Here is a 21872-nt window from a genome sequence, read left to right as displayed (position 1 = left end):
ATTTAGGATGCCAGAGATGAATCTGTGTGAAGATATCAACAAGCTGCATGTCGATTCTGGTTCTGACTTGTTTGAAGAAAACTTTTAATGAACTAACCATTCCTTATTTCAAAATGAAACATGGGACATCACTGATGCCCTGGGAGCTGTGCTAATGCCAAAATAGGACAGATTAATATGAGTAGTGTGTACAGCATTACAATAAAACCACTGTGGTCAACAAATAGTAAATTTGAACCAGCAAAATAGATTTTCCTGTTAATTAGGGAAAAGAAACCAAAGCAGATATTTTAAATATTTATTTGTCAGACTGGGATAACAGCCTTTATACAGCACAATTTGCATAAGTTCTCAAGATACATCCTGTATACAATCACAAAACCATGACATGGATTTATACATAAAGTGAAAACTGAGACAGATTTACAAGCATTTTTATACAATTCTCATACCATTTTTGTTTCAGTTTTTACAACTTTTAGAACAAGTCTGTATTTTTTTTTTCCTGATGAATCTGGAAGCAAAATGAAAATTAAAAGAAATTCAAACCAAAATGAATATCAACAAACCACCATCTATGCATGCAACATTCACTGTGGAAACATTACATTTCTCCAAAGACTAATCTTTTTTTTTGTGTTTTTGTGGGTTTTTTGGTGTTTTTGCATTTTTTTAAACATTGGGTATGCTGTACACATTGTCCGTAGCATGACAGCACACACGCTAGTCAGCCATTGTTGAGCACCTGAGCACGTCACTGAACATCTATAAGATACAATCAAATAAGGACACATTCACATGCTTGGATGTCAGATGGAGTTAATAATTTAAACTCAGTTTGTTTTACAAAAATGTATACCTATTTACAGGGTAACAAATTAAGAAAACGGCTTTTGCTCAAATCATCTATTTTGAGTTATGGATATCTATATATATTATAATTTTGAGCTCATCAATATATTTGCTTACTAATCTTTTCAAAATAATAAACCAGAACATATAGAAAACATTAAAATGCTTCTCATGATTTAAAGAGAGAGTATCCGGTTTCACTTATTCCTTCTGTTTTCCTTCTAAAGGCAACATGTATTCATAAAGAGCAACTGATCCTGCATGCCAGGTGTACTGAAAATTCACAAGGCATGTAGGACTAGGGTTTAAATATAATGTAGGTGGATACTTACACTAAATTTCCTCTCTGTTTCATTACCTTTATAAGTTACACTCACACAAATGCAAATTTTCTCTGTTATTCACATAGGTATGTACATATCTAGATATATACTCAAATAATGAAATCTGGGACATTCAACATTGTAGCAATGAAAATAAAGTACTTAAAAATAGTGTCAGTTATGATTCAAATAATAATTTAAAAAAATACTATTAACATCTTTATGATATCTCCATGAAACTAAATCCTAATTAAATAATCTCTATTGGGCACACACTAGCTTACAATATAATAGATGTCTTCTTTTTCTTCATCATCATCCTCAAAGTAGGAATCAATATCAGCTGGTTACCAGCTACCATATCCCACAGCCTAACCATGCAAATATTTCCTAGGTCTTGATTTAAAGCCAGTTTAAGTCAACAGATTGGTTGTTATTGACTTCAGCTGGTTTGGATTGGGTTTTTGTTTCTTCCACACAGGATCCATGTAATGTAAAAACATGGGTAATAATAAAGAAGCAGCACTCATTGCCCCTGGATACTATCCCTTTAAAGTGTAATGATAAAGAACTAGCTCAACATTCATCATAGAAACTCTCATGTCTAGTTTTAACCCGGAAAAAAAAACCTGGCTGTTTGCTGCTCATTGTATGCATAATAATAATAATGATAACGTTAGAAATCCCTGTCATTTATAAACACACACACTGTGCTTTTGCTCATTTTTCAGCTTGTTTCCACTATACAAGGCCTTGAACAAAGAAGCAGCTTCAATCTCTGTTGACTCAGCAGATTTATGAATAAAAAAAGTTAAAATGTCTCTGCTATTGCCTTCCTGCAATATGTGTCTTCCAAGCAATTGTAGAAATGTGTGAACTCATTAATAATCAATCACTCAGATATGATAAAAGCTGTTGCCACATCTAAACACTTTTGGCCAGATAAAAGAAACAAAATTAATGAGAAAAAAGTGAAAAAAATATACTGAGATCTATACAAAAAAGTAAAAAAATACTAATAGTCCTTGTTTGATTATTTTTTAAAAAATATTGTCACAAGAGAGTTTTTCCTGACTTCATTCATAAAACAAGAAAAAAAAAAAGAAAAAAAAAATGCATTCAAACATGAATCTGTGTTGCATAGAGTGATTCCAGTACAACCTAGAAATTTGGTCAAAAAACGGAACTTGGCACACTTTGGAAGCATCCTCTGACCTCTGAATGATGCTGCCTCGAAATAGAGGGAGAGCATGGACCCAGGTCTGTCACTAGCCCATCCTGGGTGACACCAAAGGAGCCCTGTCCTTGCTGTAGCTGGTCAAGGCCGTGCCGCGTTCCTGACAAACTCTACTCTTTGTGTTTCGTGATAGGAGTCCAAAACTGCCATTTCAACATGCAGAAACATTTTGTGTGTTGTTCAGAGAATCAAAGTTGCCGACAGCCGATTACCCCACAAAGGTAGCTGTTCCATACAGCCGCAGCTATACCACCCAACACAACTATTTTATAAAAATATTGGCCACATTTGTATGTGTGTGAGAGCAAAGCACGCCTGTCCGCTTTCTCAATTAAGAGTGATGATTACAGGCTTCCCAGTAAGGCAGCCAGATAGTGCTCGTTCCTGCTGGAAATCTCCATAGCAACTACCAGCGTGACTTGCTGTCTTTATAATAAATCTTAGCAAGAACAAAATTACCAGCAGTTTGCACAAAATTGCACACCTCATGGCTTGTACTTCACACAGTAATTGAAACTGGACTTTTTTTTTTTTTTTTGGTCTTTTTTCAAAGAGAGAACACGCTATAGCCATCAGGAATGCAAAATAACCCACCAAAAGAGCAACACATACGTCAAATATATCCACATAGGATTTTTTGGTTCAATCGGGGATTTTTTCTTTGAAGTATTTATCTTCTTATAAAAACATACACAACATCAAAACATATAGGATGTTTACAATAACTCCAGAGGATTGTTTTTAAAATATATGAGAGGTAGGGTATACATATACTGGTGAAAGCATAAAATTCAACATTAAAGCACACATCCTACTTCCACTGTCAGTGATGTTGTGTTTTTAAGACAGCTAATAAGATTTTGGTAAGATTGCTCTGCTTGCAAGTTAAGCAGGCTACCAGCAGGTTATCAATAACAGGAGTTTCCTTGGTGTGTGTAGCATTAAAATCTTCTGTGTGTTTCTTCTCATATTCCTTTTCCACGCTGTTATTTTAAGTTGACAAAGATAAATCAAAAACTCTATGTGGGAATTGTCACCAGATTAAATGGTGTAGCTTTTCATGGTCAGTCCGGCTTCTGAATAAACTGAGCCTTATTTTTCTTTCTTTTTAAAGCACATATTATTTTCCAGAAGAATATTTTCAGTTGGTCTTGCACAACCTGTGGAAGTGTACTACATATATTCAGAAAATATAAGAAGAGGTACATTAAATACTTTGTGAAAAGTCCTCATGGGCAAGAAAAATAAATGTCTGAAGTACAGACGTTTGGTCATTTTCTTTTTAAATATGCAAAGGTCATCGGGTAATATTTTCAGGGAAACTACTTTTTAATGAAGCTGTGAAATATTAAACAACTTCCAAGTAAACGGGAGTTAGTACCATACTGATTCTTGTTTTTTGAAGGAACTGCTATACTTTTAGGAATGGGAGAAGAATCTCTCCCTTCTTCTTCAAAAATGGCACAATGGAAAATACAACACCTAGCCTAAGCCTTTCCCAAGTGAGCTAACTGCTCGGCTTCAAGCCCCTGAAAGTGGGACTTTTAAGCGTGGAAGTGCTGACACAGTCTTAAATGGTGCAAGTTACCCTCCTATTTACTTCTTTCCTAACTGAGAAGCCACGCTGTTGAGTGGATTATACTCAGACATTCACCTGAGATAGCGAAAGGATATTCTTAATTCTCTCTAATGCAACAGCATCCAGGCAGTAACTGCCCTGCTATCCCTTCCCCTTAGATTTCAAGTGTGTCACTGGTGTTGATACAGAGCCCTGCACCGAGAGGGCCGGTGTTAGCACGGTGGGTCTATTGCTCCGAAGTGCCCACAAAATAACCTAGAATTCATCGTCTCTGTACGGTTTCAGAACAAGACTTGTTGCTGAAAAATGGAAGGACTAGTTGAAATAATTGTGTTAGTTCCGGTGCTTAAAACTCTTCAATTCCAAGCTTTTTAAAAACTGCTGATTCATAGGGTAGGGTGAAGTACAGTGTCACTGACATCGAAACAGCATTTTTTCTTCCTGATGTAGTGCAGGTTACATCCCGTCCTTTCTCTTTAAAACCACATCCTAAATTATAGACCATTAATATAGTTTTATCCATTACATTCTAGGACAGTGGTTTATACTCATTGTTAACAGACAGAAACAAAGGAAACAATCAGATCTGATTCTCCACAGCATAGTTTTTGAAAGAAAAAGAAAGAAGGAAAAAAGTAATGTAAAATAACATTACCACTCTTGCAAACACATTGCTGTTTGTGTCAAGTGGCATAATCTCACTACAGCAAATTATCAGAGATCCTAAGGTGCAGAGGAACAAGTTTTGCACTTCTGATAAGTGAGATTCGGAAAGTCAGTCACCCTAGGTGCTTTTGCATAAAATGATCTCCTTCTGGTTGCACAGAAAACCAGACTGCTCTTTCCATCACACTACCTCCGGCTGCAGCCGAACTCTGCATTAACACCTGCCTTCCAGCCTTCATTATTTCCTTCACAGTTACTCTCTTCACAAAGAGTCCAACAACACGGAGCCCTCGTATCAGTCTTCATTTCAAACAGCCTTACTTTAACTTCTGGGCCCAGGTTTTCTTTTACTTTGCTGTCTTTTGCAGCAAAACAAGTGTACTAGCCCTCATTTAAGTGTGCTATGTAGCCCAGAGACTGCTCTTTTCTACTTTGTATTCTGAAAGACTAGCTAAACACAATGATATCAAACTATAGTCTTGGAGTAATGCTGTTTATAGCAGACTCTGCAGGTTTTGTGCCCTAAGCAGACAGCTCTGCTCAGTGTGTTTGTGTGGAGCTGACCAACAGTTTGTGCCAGTTTACTATTCTTTTCCTTAGATCCACTTTGTCAAGCCAGATATAAGCTTCTCCAATCAGTGTCTTTTTCATAAACTTCCCTCCATTGGAGACAAGCAGAATCTGGAAATATAATAATAATAAAACATAATTATCATTATGCACATAATTATCATTGTGCATATCAACATACTGCGTTTGCTGGCAAACACAAAAAATTCAGAAACGTGGAGCTCTGTTTTTGTACCCACAGAGGAGGAAAGAAACACTGACCATGAGCCTTTCTACAGAGTCATCTTTCCAATAGAAAGGAAGTCCTGTGAAAACTGAACCTTCCCTCTCTTCGATTTTATTATCATGGGATGTAGCAACTGGATGACAATTCTAAAATTCAGTGAGCAATTTGTTCACCTGCTGGTTGCCAAAGACGAACACAAGGTCAAGTTTTAAGTTACAGGGTAAAGCTTTATGCAGGCAAAGTACCGGTCCTTTTTGAGTGCACGGGAGTCAGAGGGTGCCCTACATATATAGGCTGTAACTCAGAGCAGACTAGCATGTGAGAAAGTCCAGAGTTCTGGTTTCTGACCTCAGCAAGCAGTAGTCTAATCTAAAATGTAGACTTGGTCTGAAATCTCCTTCCTGCTGTGGCTCTGCTGAGAGTCACAGTATTGCGTCTGGTCTTACGGCTCTTGCTCGCCCAGCCACGGTGAGTGGGAAGGGCGAGGAACAGCCCCGGCACTTCTGGGAGCTGTGCAGGCTGGGTGTTCAAGGCTTTCCCTGACATATCCTACAGGCACATGTTTTCCAGCTAAGCAGGTTCATGCCGTGCAAGCAATAGACTTCTCTGAAGGACTTGATTCGTTCTGTGGGTCTCTAGGTTCATTCTATGTGTTTCTGGGAGAAATACTTTTGATAATATATATACTTCAGGGGGTCAGTTATAGTTACACATTCAGATGGATTTTACCATTTCTTAATTACTGAGGAACTGAATTAACAAGCTCAATGCTTTTTTTTTTTTTTTTATCAGCTTCCTAAGTTTTTCAAAAAGAAAAACAACTCATGAAAAACTGCATTTCCATGATAGGATTAGCAGCAGGTTTTTAATATTCACGGTCACTGAGCAGACCTCTCGCAATGCGCAAGGGAGGTAACTGATAACAGTAGGAGGCTGTTACCCTCTGAGTGAACCAGCAGGAGAGAAAATAGGGCATTTTGTTGCTTGGTTTCAAAGATCTAGGCTAACAGAAGAATGGCAGAAGTCAAGGATTTTGTACTCCACTGAGATGCTGGAAGAGACCATACGGCAGTAGACATGCAACACAACTGCAGAAGAACTATAGTTTCCAGTAATCAAGACCTTCGACAATATTGAAAATTTTCCATTCTGATTTGGGAAACAAAGTAACAAATGCAAAATTTACATTACAATGGAAATAAAAAAAAAAAAGGAAAAAAAATTGCAATCATTTTCCTGGATGATCTTCCCTGTTCCCTGGCCAATTTTGATATCAGTTGGCAAGTAAGGTATGTACCCAGACAGCTTAGACACCTACATGCCCATTAGTCAACAGGTTTGAGGAGGAAAGACAAAATGACCCTTAGGCAATGAGCTGTTAGGGAACTCCACCTCACTCATCAGAAAGCCCATCCTTGGGGAAAATAGGCAGCCTGCCTCTACTGCTGGTGGCTTTCTAGGTCACCTGGCTCAGTGTTTTCCTGAAGAAATGGACAGTCTAGAAGCTGGCAAGCCAACCAGAACATCTGTGAAAAACATTCTTCCCTTTTTTTCTGATTACCCTCACATAGGACATTATATATTTCTAATTGCAGCAAGCCAGTCAGTCAGAGGCCAGCTAGGGAACAAGGTGAAGGAGCCAGGAGCTTAGTGTCTTCCAGAAGGAAACCCAGGTGGGTTGCCAGGGAATAGGGAAACCAGGGAAGCGAGCGAGCAAGCTGCCAGGGGCTGAGGCAAGTGCCTGTCTGAAACCTGTCAAAATGTTTTCTGCAGAATGTTTTCATTCTGACACATCAACAGTTTCAGGACAGAAAAAAATTTCTGACAAATTTTTCATCACTTCTGTCCCTGATCCTTCTCTCCACTCCTCCCAGCTGGATCCCTAGTATCTGTCTTCTCCAGCTTGTCTGTCTCTCAGCCTTGTTTCTTCCCTGCTCCAGGCTTTAAATTCCAGAGTTGTTATCCTGAATCATCTAGTCTCAGGGTTTTTTTTTTTCCTTATTCCCAATACTCCTGACCAGAAAGTTCTAGCTTTTATTTTCTTCTCTCCTTTTTTTAAATTTTTTTTTTCCCAATAGTCCATAGTCCCATTTTTATTGCTAATATTCACAGCTCTTGTTGTTGATTTTTACAGTGCAGATCCTTGTCCTAATTTCTGCCTCCAGTTGGTTCTCATGTCTCTTTACAACGTACCTTCTATGATTACCATGTTTGATCTCATTTTAGTCCCTCTCTCTGATATTACTTTGTGCCTTAATCTCCCAATTCCATTTCTGTTCTATACATTCTGGTTTTGTTTCATGTCCCCCTCCCCCAAATCTCTTTTGACAATGTCCATCTCTTTGCCCCTAGATGTGCATCACTCAAATTCAACATTCAAATCAGCCAACTTCATGCTTTGCCACAGGAACAAATTGACTGATAAGTACGAAGAGCATGTATAAACAGATGTACTGAGTCAGATCAAAGACCTCTCCAGGCAAACATTCTGCTTCCAAAAGTGTATAGGGCAGTGTATAAGGCAGAAATTAAGAACAAGACAATCATGTAGTGACACTTTCCCAAAATACCTACTATGATCTGTGGACGATTGACTTCCTGACTCACAATGGCATGTTTGTATTTAACAGGCTTATGAGGTATTTTGCCCAATCATTTTCTCCAGTTACGTTTTCCATGAAAATATTTAGCATCCACAATATATTACAGCAATAAATTTTACAGCTCAAACTCCAAGTTGTGTGAGAAGAAACACCTTTTGTGTGTTTTAAACTCGTTCCCTGCTCCTTTTACAGTCTTCGTTCTCTTAGGCCTGGTGTGCAGCACCAGTACATATCTCAGAGTTACTGAGGAAATATTGCCAAGTCTCAGGCTGACTGTTCCTATGGCTAACTCCCTCACTATCTCCTTCCTTAACAACTTGAGGGATTATTTTTCCATAGGACTCTGTGGGTTCTTCTTTACTGGTCTACTCACCCCTTATGGTTTTCCTCTTCAAACCACCACTGGAAGCAAAGCTTTTACAAATATTTTAGCTCTTAAATTTTGGCAAGACTTTATTGACCACTCTGGATTTTCCCAGGTAATATAACATCTTAAATAGTCTTTCACCGAGTCTATTGAATCAATAAGGATGTTAGGACACCTTAACACAAGGAAAACAGTATCTATTTTTGTTGGCCTTGTTTTGTAAGCAGCATCCATTTTGGCTTTAAATTTAATGATGCAACCAATAAGCCTAACATAGGCACTTAGATAATCCAGTCTAACTTTAGTCATCAAAATGTAGCTGGCTTGTTTATGTCAGTCTTCCAAATTGAAAGGTACATTAAGTGGATGCTCGTATGCCCAACAATTCCTCCCACTTACTTTTAAGATTAACTTGCAGTTACCCCTGGAATTGTCGTTTCCTTCCCCCTGACTAGAAGAAGCCTGAGTATCTGGCTTATATTAATCTACTCATGTGAAAGTAAATTAAGGTAGTTAAAGTGAATCCTACCTATCTGAAAAAGCAGATCTGACCAAATGATCAAATCTGTCTAAGCAACTAAAACACAGGAGAGGTACTATTCCTGAATCAGTTCCACACATCATTTGATGTGCCAAAGAAAATACCGTCATCTCCTTTACAATGTACACAGAGAATATTTGACTTGGCATAATCAGTAATTTTGCAATGTCCAAGATTATGACTATTGTGTCTAATTCTAGGCACCAAAACTTTTAAAGAAGTTGAAGAACTGGAGAGAATGATAAAATGATTAGGCATTTAGGCAACAGGACATATCAAAGAAATATGGTTTACTTAGCCTTTCTTCTTTACTTAGGGAAACAAGAGGAGAGATATGATAACAACCTTTCAGTGTGCAAACTTTTTTTATAAAAGGAAAGCAGATCAGTTTTCCTCTGTGCTTTGTGAGGATACTTAAAGATAAGTGAACTTAATTTAAAAATACGGCATATTTAAGTTAGATATTACGCTGAACTTTCTAAATACACAGAAAATTATTTTTTGAAGGAATGCATAACCTCCTTCTCTAGGGGGTTTGAAGAACAGATCAAGCCTAAATCTTTCAGGCCCAGTCTATAAATACCTCTCCTCAGTATGGGGTGACAGATTGAACCATCTTTTAAAGTCTCCTCCAGCCTGATATTTCCATTATTATGTAATTGTGTTATTTCCTTTGTAATTTTCTCCTTTCAGCAAACAAATGGGGTAGAAGATTGATCTCAAATGCCCATAGCACAGCATGGACAACATCCAAAATTAGGTTTTTATAAAATGCAGAATTACCTGAAGAGAATGCCCAGCAGGACTCAAGCTAAATCTAAATGTTTCATTGAATGAAGGCTCTCGGTCATGCCTGCATACCCTGGTTTTCTTCTTAATTACTCTCTTTTGGGTAGAGATATTGACAACGTACAGCTTCACATACAGGTCTGGGGAAGAACAGTTCAATGAGTTAAATGCAGAAGCTTTTAATTAATCATTGTTGCTAATGTTTTCAACAGAAGGGAAGTGTTGTGAAGAAACAGAGCATGGTACTCTACAAAGCCATATTCTATTCTCATTCACATGGTGTAGAAATGGAACCACCCCACTAAATCCAAGGGAATTACTTTGTGTTTAGAGTGCTGTCATTAAAGGAACAAATACCTTTATGTCTTTATGTCTGTATAAAAATATTATTATTAACCTGATTTTTTAATTTTTAAAAAGCTTTTTCACCAGAATACAATTTTTCACTAGATATCATTGTTCTTTAATAACCTAGGGATTTATAATTTTTATTAAAGTTAAAAAAGGATTATTTTTTAACAATCAAAAGTAAATTAAAAAGAGGATTAACTTCTGAGAGTTAATTTGCTTCTACAAAATGTTTTTGCTTTCATTAAAGTTGCTCACAGAAAAAAAGCACTTCAAAAAGAATCCTATAGAATATGTCATTCTGGTTAAGAAGCAATTTTCTTTCCCATTTTAGTGGTGATGTTAAATGACTTCAGATACATCCTACTTAATGTTTTCACAGTATCATGAAGCTGGTTTCTGTGTGATACCTGGTAGATGATCTGGAGATTTAAATTTGTATGTGATATTTCTGCACTGAAGGATTTCTACTATCAGCTGTTCTCCATCTGTCTTCATTTCCTTCTTTAATGCAATCTTGATTTCACCCATAACCTGTGTTTTACCTGGAAAAGCAGAAAAAGCAACCCTCATTAATGTAAAAGGAAACTGAATGCATCTTTCTAACTTGGAAAGAAGTAGAGTTTTCTGGTTTGTTTGTTTTGGGTTTTTTTTTAGTTTGGGGGTTTTGTAGATTGATTTTTTTTTTATTGTCTTCTTTTTTTCAGGACAGCTTATGGTTTTTAGTCAAGGGTATAAGGATATTGTATTGCTTGGCTGAACAAATGGTAGATACATGCAGTACAATTGTATAACTAGATTATATGCTTCAAATGTATTTGCTTCAGAGGAGCTTTTTTCCCAAGAATACAAATTTCTCTAAGAGTCATTACAAGTCATGTAATGGTCACCACAATTCACTTTTCCAGAAACCTTTCCTACAAAATTCTGAAATTATCTCTTAAAGGAAAAAAAAAAAAAAGGAAATTAAAAAAAAAGGAGAACATTCAACAGAGTATTAAAAAGAAAGATTCTGAAAGGCAATGAATTAAGACTTTGGTGAAGTTAGCATTTCATTTCACCTTCTTACATATATAGAGCAATACTATTCATACAATTTAAAGGGAAGTGCTCACTGAGACCTTTGAAAGTAAAGGTGGTTTCCCTTCTTATGTGGGCAGAAATACAGAGCCATTATTCCTACATTGTATGGATTTCTCTCTAAATCAGTCCAGAGATGGAGAGAAGGCGCAGAATGAAATGTAGGCAAAGCTGTTTTGCCTTTCCCCTCTCTGTCCTCCCACAAGGCTTTGCTGAAGCCAGGCAGACCAGAGCATGGCTACATCTAAATGAGGATGGTGGTGTAAGCAGAGCCCATGCCCTCAGCAAAGCACCGTCTGTAATAGCACTGGGTCATAAAAGGGGTTGTGCTTCTATAGCCATTGTCCTGCTACTGTAAAGTATTATTTCACCTTCCTCTTCCCTTTAGACATTAGTTAAAAAAGAAATCAAACTGTTAAGCCCCTGGGGGTCTTTATTACCTAGTTTCTGGAGCCACCAGGCTGGAGCTTTAACGCATTACCAGGAAATTCTAGGAGCTGGTGCCAAGAGGTTGTAAGGAGCAAAGAAATTCTGCAGAAAGTAAACGATTATGATACATCTGGAGAAGCTTCTTTCTTAAAGAGTAGAAAGTTAACAAGTGGCATTCAGAGATTACTTACTTGTATCACAAATGGATAACCAAACTTGAATAATCCCCACTAAAAATGCCAGCTGTAGTTTCACGGATGTCCATGAGCAATCATACATTCTATTGTTTTGCCGACTTAAAATATTTTGGGGGATCATTAATAAAAATTTAATAACAAGTAATCACAGCTACCACCTGGGCCACCAACCCTCCTTATGAACTGAAGCTGGAATCTCACTTAGTTACAGTCAATAACAAGGTTGCCACTAGGCTTCAGCTGGGTCAGCTCTTCAGTTTGTGGGAGAGGAACTGTTAGGAGGCAAGTGATTCTTTCACCGTATTTCATCATCACAAAACACTTCCTATAGGTTTGAACATGCAATAATAGCATCTTGCTTTCTGCTACATGTTTGTGCAAAGAGAATGGAGCTCTCATCTTGTGATGGCAGCAGAAAAAAACGTCGGTAGTTGGGATCAAAGAAGGAAAAGCCAACAATGTTCCTGTTGTTATTAATCTGTTACGATGCTCTTTTTCTGGAAAGTATTGAGTGCCCAGTGGGTCTAGCTTGGCTAAACTGTGGATTTTGAATGACTGGAAACAGATACAAGAAAAAATTATAATGCCTCCTCTGCTTTGTGTGTAAACTACCAAAATCACTGATGAAGACATGACATACCTGAAAGATGTTGCATAAATCTGGCTTTTTGATCAATACTGGTTCTTGCACTGACTCCAATGCTTGACCATGAAAAAAGCCCAGCATGGACAGCTGTAGCACAAACCTAACATTAATTTCAGGCAATCTTTAGTTAACCACAGCCTTTTCTGGAAAATATGCTTGGCTTTTTTACTTTATTCCCTCTCTGTCCTTTAAGGTCTATTTGCAACAGTTGTTAATCCTTCTCTTTTCTGATTGCCTTAGTAACTTCTTTTTCACTTAGATGTGCATTCAACCTAAAACGATATCAGGTAGGTTGGATGTACCTGTGCCATTGTGAGCTAGAAAAAGGGAGAAATGGTTCCAGTAAATCAGAATGTGTTTGAAAATTCCAGCACCATTTTTCAGCCTCTGGAAATTTTCCATGGACTATTCTGTATCCCCAGATACTCTTTACAACAAACAATCCTGCTTCACTATTTAAGCCTCATGGGGAAAACAATGATCTCCAGCTGCGAGCACATGAAGCATGATAGCTCTCTCATGCTTCTGTACTAATTTTCATTTCTCCCACAGCATGCAGTGGAAAAGCCTTAACACCAGCCTTATGAAACATTGCACTAAAATAAATCACCATTTCAAAACCTAGCAAAATCTTAAAGACTGAGAAGAGATTCCTATTCCTTCTGTTGCATGGCTTTTCCCCCTCTTTCTCATGTATGTTCATTATATCTTTGCTTTGACAGGTGTGTAAGAATAGAGCAAATTTACATTGCTTGGTGGAGTTGATTCTTTAAATGGAAATAGGGATACACTGATGAGGGGAATTGTTAATAATGAACTGTCTATGAACTGTTGAGAGAGTTCACGGTGTGCTGAGCTGGACATGAATGTTCTTTGGCTGATATGATGGAAATAAAGTTGCTCAGGGTGTCATGGGATCGGATGACCCCGAGGATTGCATTGGTAGGAATAGCTCAAAATACAGTGCCCAGTCACAACCTTTTGCATTCTTATATAAGTTTAGAAAACATCAATCATAAGTGATGTGTGAATGGAACCAATTGTGGGTATTTTGGTATGTTGGATGATGATAAACAAATGTTACAATGCAACTCCGAAAAAAGTAAATACAGTGAAAGAGACATTGCATATCTTCCTAGGAAAGTACTAATATGGCTAAGACACTGGAAAAATAATTTGTAACTTGAATATTAATATTTGCCTCAATAAAGGTGAATTCTAGATGAAACAGGTGTAAACCATGATTATCACTGTTTCAAAGAACCATATAATAAACCACTAAAACCATTACTTTCTTATTTAGCCTAGGAAACAAGTACTGGAAAAAGATGAAAGTGCTTTCTACAAACATATGATAGAGTAAATATTGAAAGGGATAAGAAATATTTAAGCTGAGTTTGTACGATAATATACCTGTTACATATATATCAAATGCAGACTTACTGATGTACCGCAAGAGGACCACAGGCATGCACAGCAGCATTGTGTTCACGTTAGGAACAAGTTAACAGTACCTAATCAATTCCTAAAAATATATAGCTACGATTAGATACATTAGTGGTTTTTACATGACAGTACACCTCTTTTTATAGGACCAAATTTATTAAAAATCCATTAACAATTAAATGGTGATGGTTAATTAACTAAATTGCTGCAGGGTATCTGAGAAGTCAAGGGTTTTAAATTTGCTGTGGTGATGGCAACAGAAGCTGTTGCTTTTGTAGAACTGTCACACTTTGCGCTGTGAAAGGTTAACTAGTTCTGCTATTAGTCTTAAATGACTGCTGCTGTAAATCATAGGATGTGTCATCTGCACTGTTGTTGTCAACTTCCAGAGATTGATAACTCTGGATTGTGCTCCCATTCTTTTTTGATCAGATGCCTGCTGTCAAACGAAATTGCCCAAGACAGTAGTAAATAGTTGTTTCCCATAGGTCTGTGTTATCAGGACTAATTCAGGAGTGCATTTAAATGAGCAGGTAATTTTACTGGACAATGACAGGAATTCAGTTCAATTGTCAAAATGTAAATTTATGAGGTAAATTACACATTTTTCTTAGAATAAGTTGAATTGCCTTCTGAGATTAACTATGTCTACTTGCATAGATGGATCAAGTGTGAGTAGGTTAAACTTGGAAATTTAAATATGAGATGCTTAAATGCTGCTACCCGATGAGCATCATACTAGAGCAATTTTCTGAATGGATGCCAGATGGCCAGAAAAAAGAATTAAGAACATACATAAACTGACATTTTGTTCCATGGTTGTGTATAAGTTAATATGGGCTCCTCCTGTTCCAGAAGAGTGACTCGGGGTTTTAGCGCAGTGGAATTAGAAATAAAATGGGGGGGGGGGGGGGGGGGGGAATATATTGACAATAATTTCCCAGCATTTTTCTTTGCAAATGAAATTTATAACAGAATTATTATTTCCAAAATAGGTAGGAAATGCTCTTCTGGAACTTTAAGAGTCATACACTTTATGGTCAAGGATTTAAAAATCACAGAAACGTCCTTCTGAGCAGCTTCCAGTGAGCCTGGCCTATTGACCGTGGCAATGTTAATTTGGGGTTGTGATGGTAGGTTTTGTTGTTGTTTTTTTTTTAAATTCCTTACAGCCTAGATCATCCTCTTACTACTCAATCAAAGAACTCAGATGATGGGAAAAATAAGCAGGACAAAACAAACAAAAAACCCCAACCAACCAAAAAACAACAACAAAACCCCCCAGCTTTACTTTCATACACTTTGTGACTACAATCTATAGGACTAGCATGCCTTATCCATCATGTATGTAGAAAAGGAAGGATCATAGAGCCATGCTTTCTTTTAGCAGGATTTCTCCTATTTTTCCTTTTGTGTGTGTTCACAGAGATGGCTGCATTTTGAGAAGAATGCACATTATTTCAAGGTTTATTTCTACACTTTCTGATTCTGAATACTCATGTTACTTCCTCTTTTCTGAAAGCACCCATCCCAGAGAGCAGTCCCAGGTTTGCAAATGTTGGTGCAGAACAACATCTTGCTCTATTGCTGCAGACAAGCCCCTTTTAAAGAAGACCAGACACATCCACACTGCTTTGCTGTTAGCACTATGTCTTCTGACCCACATCTTGTTGCCCTGTGGCAGGAGCACACAATTTTTTTATTTTTTTTTTTTTGTATTTTAGTGCAAAGAGCCTGAGAAAATTAGACTTGTCTTATTGTAGCATGATGGTGGTATATAGAGAGCATGATGCTGCCCTGGGGGATGACAAGGGAGAACATGGGAGTATTTGCCAGTGCAGGGCCAGCTGTGTTAGTGCTGACAGTCAGTACAGAGCACAGGGAGACAATCATGTCCTCCACGCTGTGGGGAGATGGGCAGGCTGTTTCCAGAACCTCGGTTTTGGCTCAGAAGGATCAAATCAGACTGTGCTAAAAGAATTCCCAGAAGAAAACTAAAATAATTCAGTATGGGAATCAAAGAATCCAGATCAGAGACTCCACAAAGAAGAGAAATTATGTGACAGTGCAAATGCCAGTTATGAGACTGCGTGATGCAACCCTGTAAATGTTCTCTTGAGGAATGTTTAGGAATAAGAAATCTCCACAGATTTTTGCATTAGTGGCTTCTGGTATTTGCTACTTGTCATATTTTGTGTGAGTGTTCCCCATGAGCAAACTGAAGTGAGTGAAATCTGTCTCCCAACTTGTCTTAAAATCATTTCTGAGTATAACATGAAGTATCGTTCCTTCTGAATCTGTTACATTTATAATTCTGAAAGAGTAAGTAATAAGCCTCAGAATTTCCATAATCTTTCAGTCTAAGATGAAGAGATGAATAATGATTAGCACAGTGTCATCATAAGCATATGATCAGAAGTAAAGACTTCTTTTGTTAGAACTAATTTCATTTCCTTAGGTCTTTCTCTGTTTCGATACCCTGAGAGATTAAATTAATGAACCGCTGAGAGCTCTGTACAGTGTTCATTGATGGGATACAGGCATTTCTTTGATACATCTTAGCACCGTTTGTCTCAGAGGTATCTAATGACCTGGACTTGGTGCAGCTATAGTTATCTCTAACACTGTGTAATGAGACACCATGTCTTCCAGAACTGAATAACTCAAATGCTTTTTATGTAGCTGTATTGCTTAAATAAACAAAATCTTGGATTCAGCTATATTAGGGTATGTTTGCAATATTTAGAAGGTTAGAATATGTAGTAGCATGTCATAAAATCTGAGGAATCCAAGGTGAGTTCTTGAGAACTTGATTCAAAAAACTTTAAAATATGGGACATGATTAAAAGGAAGCAAACCCCATGGGTTTTGTCCCCAGATCTCCATCCGTTAGCAGCTTTCTGTGATCTTAGACTTCATCTCTGTGCCTAATCGCAGAGGTGGAGATAATAACATGTACTTCTCTAAAAGCTGTTTGGATTTAGTAACTGAGATTGGGTATACTGTAAAGAGAGAGACTTTGATCATGTTAGCATAAACAGGACTCTGGTGTGCAGTCCCTAATACCATGAGAAAGCACAAAGACTTAGAAAGGCTGATGAGGACCTATGCCATTTCCCTCCACCATAATCCATGAAGCTCGTACAGACATAATTTTCTGCCTAACAGAGTGCTGCTGTAGCAAGAAATATGTTTCTGCTGGATTCCTTTAGCACTATTTTGAGAACCAGAAGTCCATCCTCCAGCAGGCAGTGTTGCTTCAGAAAAACAAGATAATTTCATCTTATTGCAGTAAATAATTCAGTATTACTGCAAATACTAGCCAGTTGTTATTTACATTTCACTACTGGAGTTAAACAACTCCAACTGAAGGCAAAGCAAAAGGGTATTAAACACTATTTTAAAATTAAATATACCAAAATACAAAATAACAGCCAAAACCTTCCAAACTTTTTTTAAGCAAATTCTTCCCTATTTTTTTTGTTTCATTTTGTTTTGTTTTTTAAATTTTTAACATCACATCAGTTACTTGCAGTACCAGCTGTTTGTATTCATAATGCCTTTCATCCTCTTGCTGGGACATGAGCTACTGGCAAAGCTCTTGCAAAATATTGATGGATGAGCTTTATAAACAATGCCTCCCAATGTTTACAGGCTCTGGCCTTTTCTGTCCTTTCCAGTTTTTTTCATCACCTTCTTTTTGTCTTTCACCTTTCTCCCACATATTTCTTTCTCCCTGAAAACTGCCACAAATTTCTTTGTAGGCTGGTTTTACCTTTGTGTTCCCTTCCACAAGAAAAATCAGACATCTAATACAGTCTTAACTACTACCTGCTCCTGTCTCACAGTGCTTTAAATAGATATTGTTGGGTTCACTGGCATAGGACTGTCTCAAACATGCGCCCCAGCTCCACAGATGAGGCTGAATCCACGCAGGTTCTGAAATTTGTTGCTTCTCTTGCAATTGGCTACCCAGTCTGCCCCGCATGGTGCTATTGGCTGGTCATGGGACAAACTAAAGCTCAGAATAAGGCTGCCCCTTTTTCCCCTGCTCTGAAAAGCAGTTGCAGCTGCTGAGGGTCCTTGGTACATGTTCAAAGTCTTCTCTCATCTGCCTGTGTGAAGGCTAGGTGGTGTTAGACATGAAGGGCACCTGAGCAGGTGTTATTACAATTTATTCCCTCCCTTACCTGATGTAGGTAGGGATACTGTGTGCAGGCAGTCATGCTCCTCTGAAATAGTAAATGCTATGGGTTCAGCTCCTGACAAACGGGTTCCTTCTGGGATACAGGGATGCTCTGCGGTGGGAGCAGGCATGACACAAGGGAGCTGCTCTCTCTTTTTCCTTCCCTCTCCTTCCCATGAAGATGTAAACTGCTGTGAGCAGACTGCAGATTATGAGATGAGCAAAGATTAAGGTCTTTCATTAATATCTCCCTGTCTCCTCTGATGTGATGTGCATACAATCCTGTAATGAGGGAGACGAGCAGAATTAAGGAACTTTGCTCACAGCAAACAGAATTTACAATGTTGTGAGCAGTGAGAGTGGCTGGCTTTAAGGCTCTGGCATACGAACAAGCTGACAGTTTTATGTTATGATTCTTAGAGCTAGCAGGCTCACTGCCCACAAAATTTTGAATATACTAGTGCAGAAATTTAGCCTGTATGCCCAGAATTCTTAGTAGGATAAAACAAAAAATATTTGAAGGAAAATACTGTTCAGCCTTTTTTTTTCAGATGGAACAAAACTGTTGTGCAAAATACATTTTGAGAACAGAGAAAGCCTTTTGCCTGTTGAGATTTTGAGGTGTGGAATATTTCCCAGAAAAAATATAAACTCAATGTGTGTGTGCCTCTTTCAGAGATTTGATTCATTTCTTTTAGAATTAAAAAAAAAGAAAAAAAATAATGTTGGCTGTGGACTGATGACATGTGTGAAAACTCTTGGCCTGAAGTAAAGCGATTTGTGGGAAAATAACACTGATACTTCACTCATGCTCAAATATGAAAAATAAAAATCATAGACCTGTACCAATCCAGTTTCAAGCATCTTTATTTCTGTTAGGTGGCATTCTAAAATGTTGTAGGAAAAAGTTAATGAGGCAGTAGGAAGAGGTTAATGAGGCAATAAGTTTAGAGGAGATGAATTAGAGGAGAAAGTTTCACTAGTGTCAGAAGCTGCCTGTGTCAATGATCTAAAGGACATTATAGGGGAACAGAGATTTCGCCAGAAAGATGTTTTCAATATTTTAGTGAGACTGGTCCCTGTACCATAGAGGCATTTGGAATAAATGAGGGGAAAGTCATGAGAACTGTAAATATCACATTCAACTGATTTAGGTGATTATGACGACAAAGATTGCTTTTAATGGTGAAAACAAACACAGAATACCTGTAAGTATTTGACAGGTGGTAGGTAGAGGGAGAATAAAAATGGGGTGAGGGAAGTCAAGAGAGTTACAGAGCTAATTCGTAATACATCCTACTAGATATCTCTTATTTGTATTTATTTATACTTATTTGTACTTCTGTGGAAGGAAAACCTTAGTTCTAAGCTGATTATTCTTTCAACATCCTCTCTGAAACTCATTCAAATACCAGAATACCCCAAATTTGGTTTAGAATAATAAACTAATGACAGGGTTAATCACAAGGAATTTTAGGTGGCTAACTCAAACTCCCCAGACTCTGCAGTCAATAGGGGTAGCACCTCCTTAAACTTATATCTTAGGATGGATAAATGCCTTGTGGAGGTGCCTGCCTTTTTTTCAGTGACACTTGAGGGGCAAAGGGATGGCTTTGATTTAGAAGCCTGATTTTTAAACAGTGAAATTAGGCTAGAAGTATCGCAAATCTACAGCTCTATCATTTTCCATAACTTCAATGAAAGAAAGCTAAATTGATGTTTGAAATTATTCTTGCTATTTTAATTGAAATTCAAAGATAGGTGCAGCTTGGATCTTGAAGGGGGAACTATGCAGCCTCCTGTCTCAGAAGGCAAAACTCTCTTCAGCCACCTTTGCTCCCTTTCATCCTCACCATAAATCATTGCCTGAGTCTAAATATACATTCACAGTCTTCTTTTCACAATTTTAGCATCTTACATAAGGAGACATATCAGATGCTGCAGATTCAGCTGCATAAAAGATGCCTTGCCACAGCACAGCTGAAATTTTGATGATGAAAGGCATGCTTTGCCCTGGCTTTTGGATGGACAAAAGTTCATACAGGGAAAAGAAGAAAACTATTTAATGTCATACATACAGAGCAACCTGAACCTTGATTATGTTAAGCCTATTCTATTGCAGTTTTACCAAGGAGAAAATGTATTGCTAAAGGGAGAAGAAATTTGCAAACTGCCATTAAAAGTCTGTATTTAACACAACCACAGTTCCGTAAAGTATTTTGCACAATACTACAATAATCATTCTGTAATATAGCATAAGTATTCTGTTAAAGTAGGACAAGTGAGTCTGCAAGCTCTTTTTCCATGTCAGTATGAGAACACAAAATGGGTTTTACCTATACAAAACCAGGGAGGATTTTGTTAGATTTTGCTTAGGTTCTCATTTAAATGATGACAGATTTTAAGCTACTTTCCCTCTCCCATGGCAAATATATTTTTAATCTTTTTTTAGTTTTGATATGCAAGTTTTTGAGAGTTTGACAATATAGTCTGAAATGACAAAATCCCTTCTGAGCCAACCTTCACTTTCTGTGCCAAAACGAAAAAGTTTACACCTTCTCACTCTGAATATATATGTGAAGATGTGAATATCACAACAGTTTTATTTATTCTTTTTGTCCATTTGATGTCATGGAATTAGACATTCTGGCTTGAACCACTAGAAACCCCAGGAAATGGATTAAAGTCCATTTGGCTTATATTGCAATATGATGAAAGTATAATGGAAATAATACAGGCACTTTAAGATGAGTGAAATGACTCCCATGGATGGTAGCAAGAGATAATAGAAAATTTGCCCAATGATATAATAAAGAGGATCAAATAATTGTAAATATAATTCAGAACTATTAAAGTAGCACAGTATCCGAAGGGGAAAAACTGGATTGCCAAGTAGGTTTTTAATATTATTTACTTTTGTGATTCCGAAGAGAAAATAATCTTTGAACAGAATATTCTATATTTGGGATGTAAGCAAACATCCCCCAACCTAAATACAAATACACAGAGTGTTTCGAAAATATTGTAAGAACAATGTATTTCCTAAGAACAACAGCTAAAAATGAAAGCAATGAAACTAAAGTACTTGAAGATTGCATTTCTGAAAAGTAATAGTTCTGTTACGAAACCTGCTGACCACTCGGGGAGCAGAGTGACATGAAAACAAAGTTTATTTGTATAATTTCTGCCAAATTTGTAGGTCAGGCATAAGAAAAATCAGTCATATTACATTTAAATGTAAACCAAAGAACACGTTGCGTTACAGGAACACCTAGGAACTTCCCCATTTGCTTTAGCAGATAGCTGCTCAGGTGGTGATTTTTCATTCCTTTTAGTGTTTTGGACAACTGGCTTGATGAAAGAAAAAAAATCAAGCCTCAAAGGCAGATGGATAAAATTAGATGCAGGTCTTTAAAGATTTTAGATCATTAGAAAAATAAATAGAAAAACAGCACAAGGATAAAGTGCTGACTTCAGGAGCAGACATTACCTACACATCTAATACAGGCTTAGTTTTACTAGGCATGCTAAAGATTTTAAAAGTGGTAACAAAACTGAACACACCCCCCCCGACATTTTCTGACTTAGCAGTGCAAATAATAGAATATTTTCATACTTCTCCTTTGTCATAAAGCCCTCCTATGACAGGGAAGTATACACAGTGAATAGGAATTGGTGTAAGAACCACATATGTTGTGTTTTCATTCCGGTTAGTTTGGAGAGTGGCTCATTGCACATTTACTGCACAGACAATAAGCACTGAGCCTGCACTGTTAGTGCAGTGGAA

General features: G+C 37.4%; 1 protein-coding gene across 7 annotated transcripts in view; it reads right to left on the bottom strand.

The window, feature by feature from the left end:
* Positions 1 to 284: 284 nt before the first annotated feature.
* Positions 285 to 21872, bottom strand: part of PCLO (piccolo presynaptic cytomatrix protein) — a 384880-nt gene continuing 363292 nt past the window's right edge. For all 7 annotated transcript variants that reach the window (XM_069801695.1, XM_069801688.1, XM_069801689.1 and 4 more), the window contains 3 exons: positions 10512 to 10646; positions 9748 to 9893; positions 285 to 5338 (listed from right to left, as the gene is read on the bottom strand). In XM_069801695.1, coding sequence (XP_069657796.1) covers positions 5198 to 5338; positions 9748 to 9893; positions 10512 to 10646 — 422 coding nt within the window. In that variant the 3' untranslated portion in view covers positions 285 to 5197. The remainder of the gene's footprint in view (positions 5339 to 9747; positions 9894 to 10511; positions 10647 to 21872) is intronic.

The sequence above is a fragment of the Haliaeetus albicilla genome, chromosome 14 (assembly GCF_947461875.1).
Source record: "Haliaeetus albicilla chromosome 14, bHalAlb1.1, whole genome shotgun sequence".
Classification (NCBI taxonomy): Eukaryota; Metazoa; Chordata; class Aves; order Accipitriformes; family Accipitridae; genus Haliaeetus; species Haliaeetus albicilla.
This window is presented reverse-complemented; position numbering and strand designations above follow the sequence as displayed.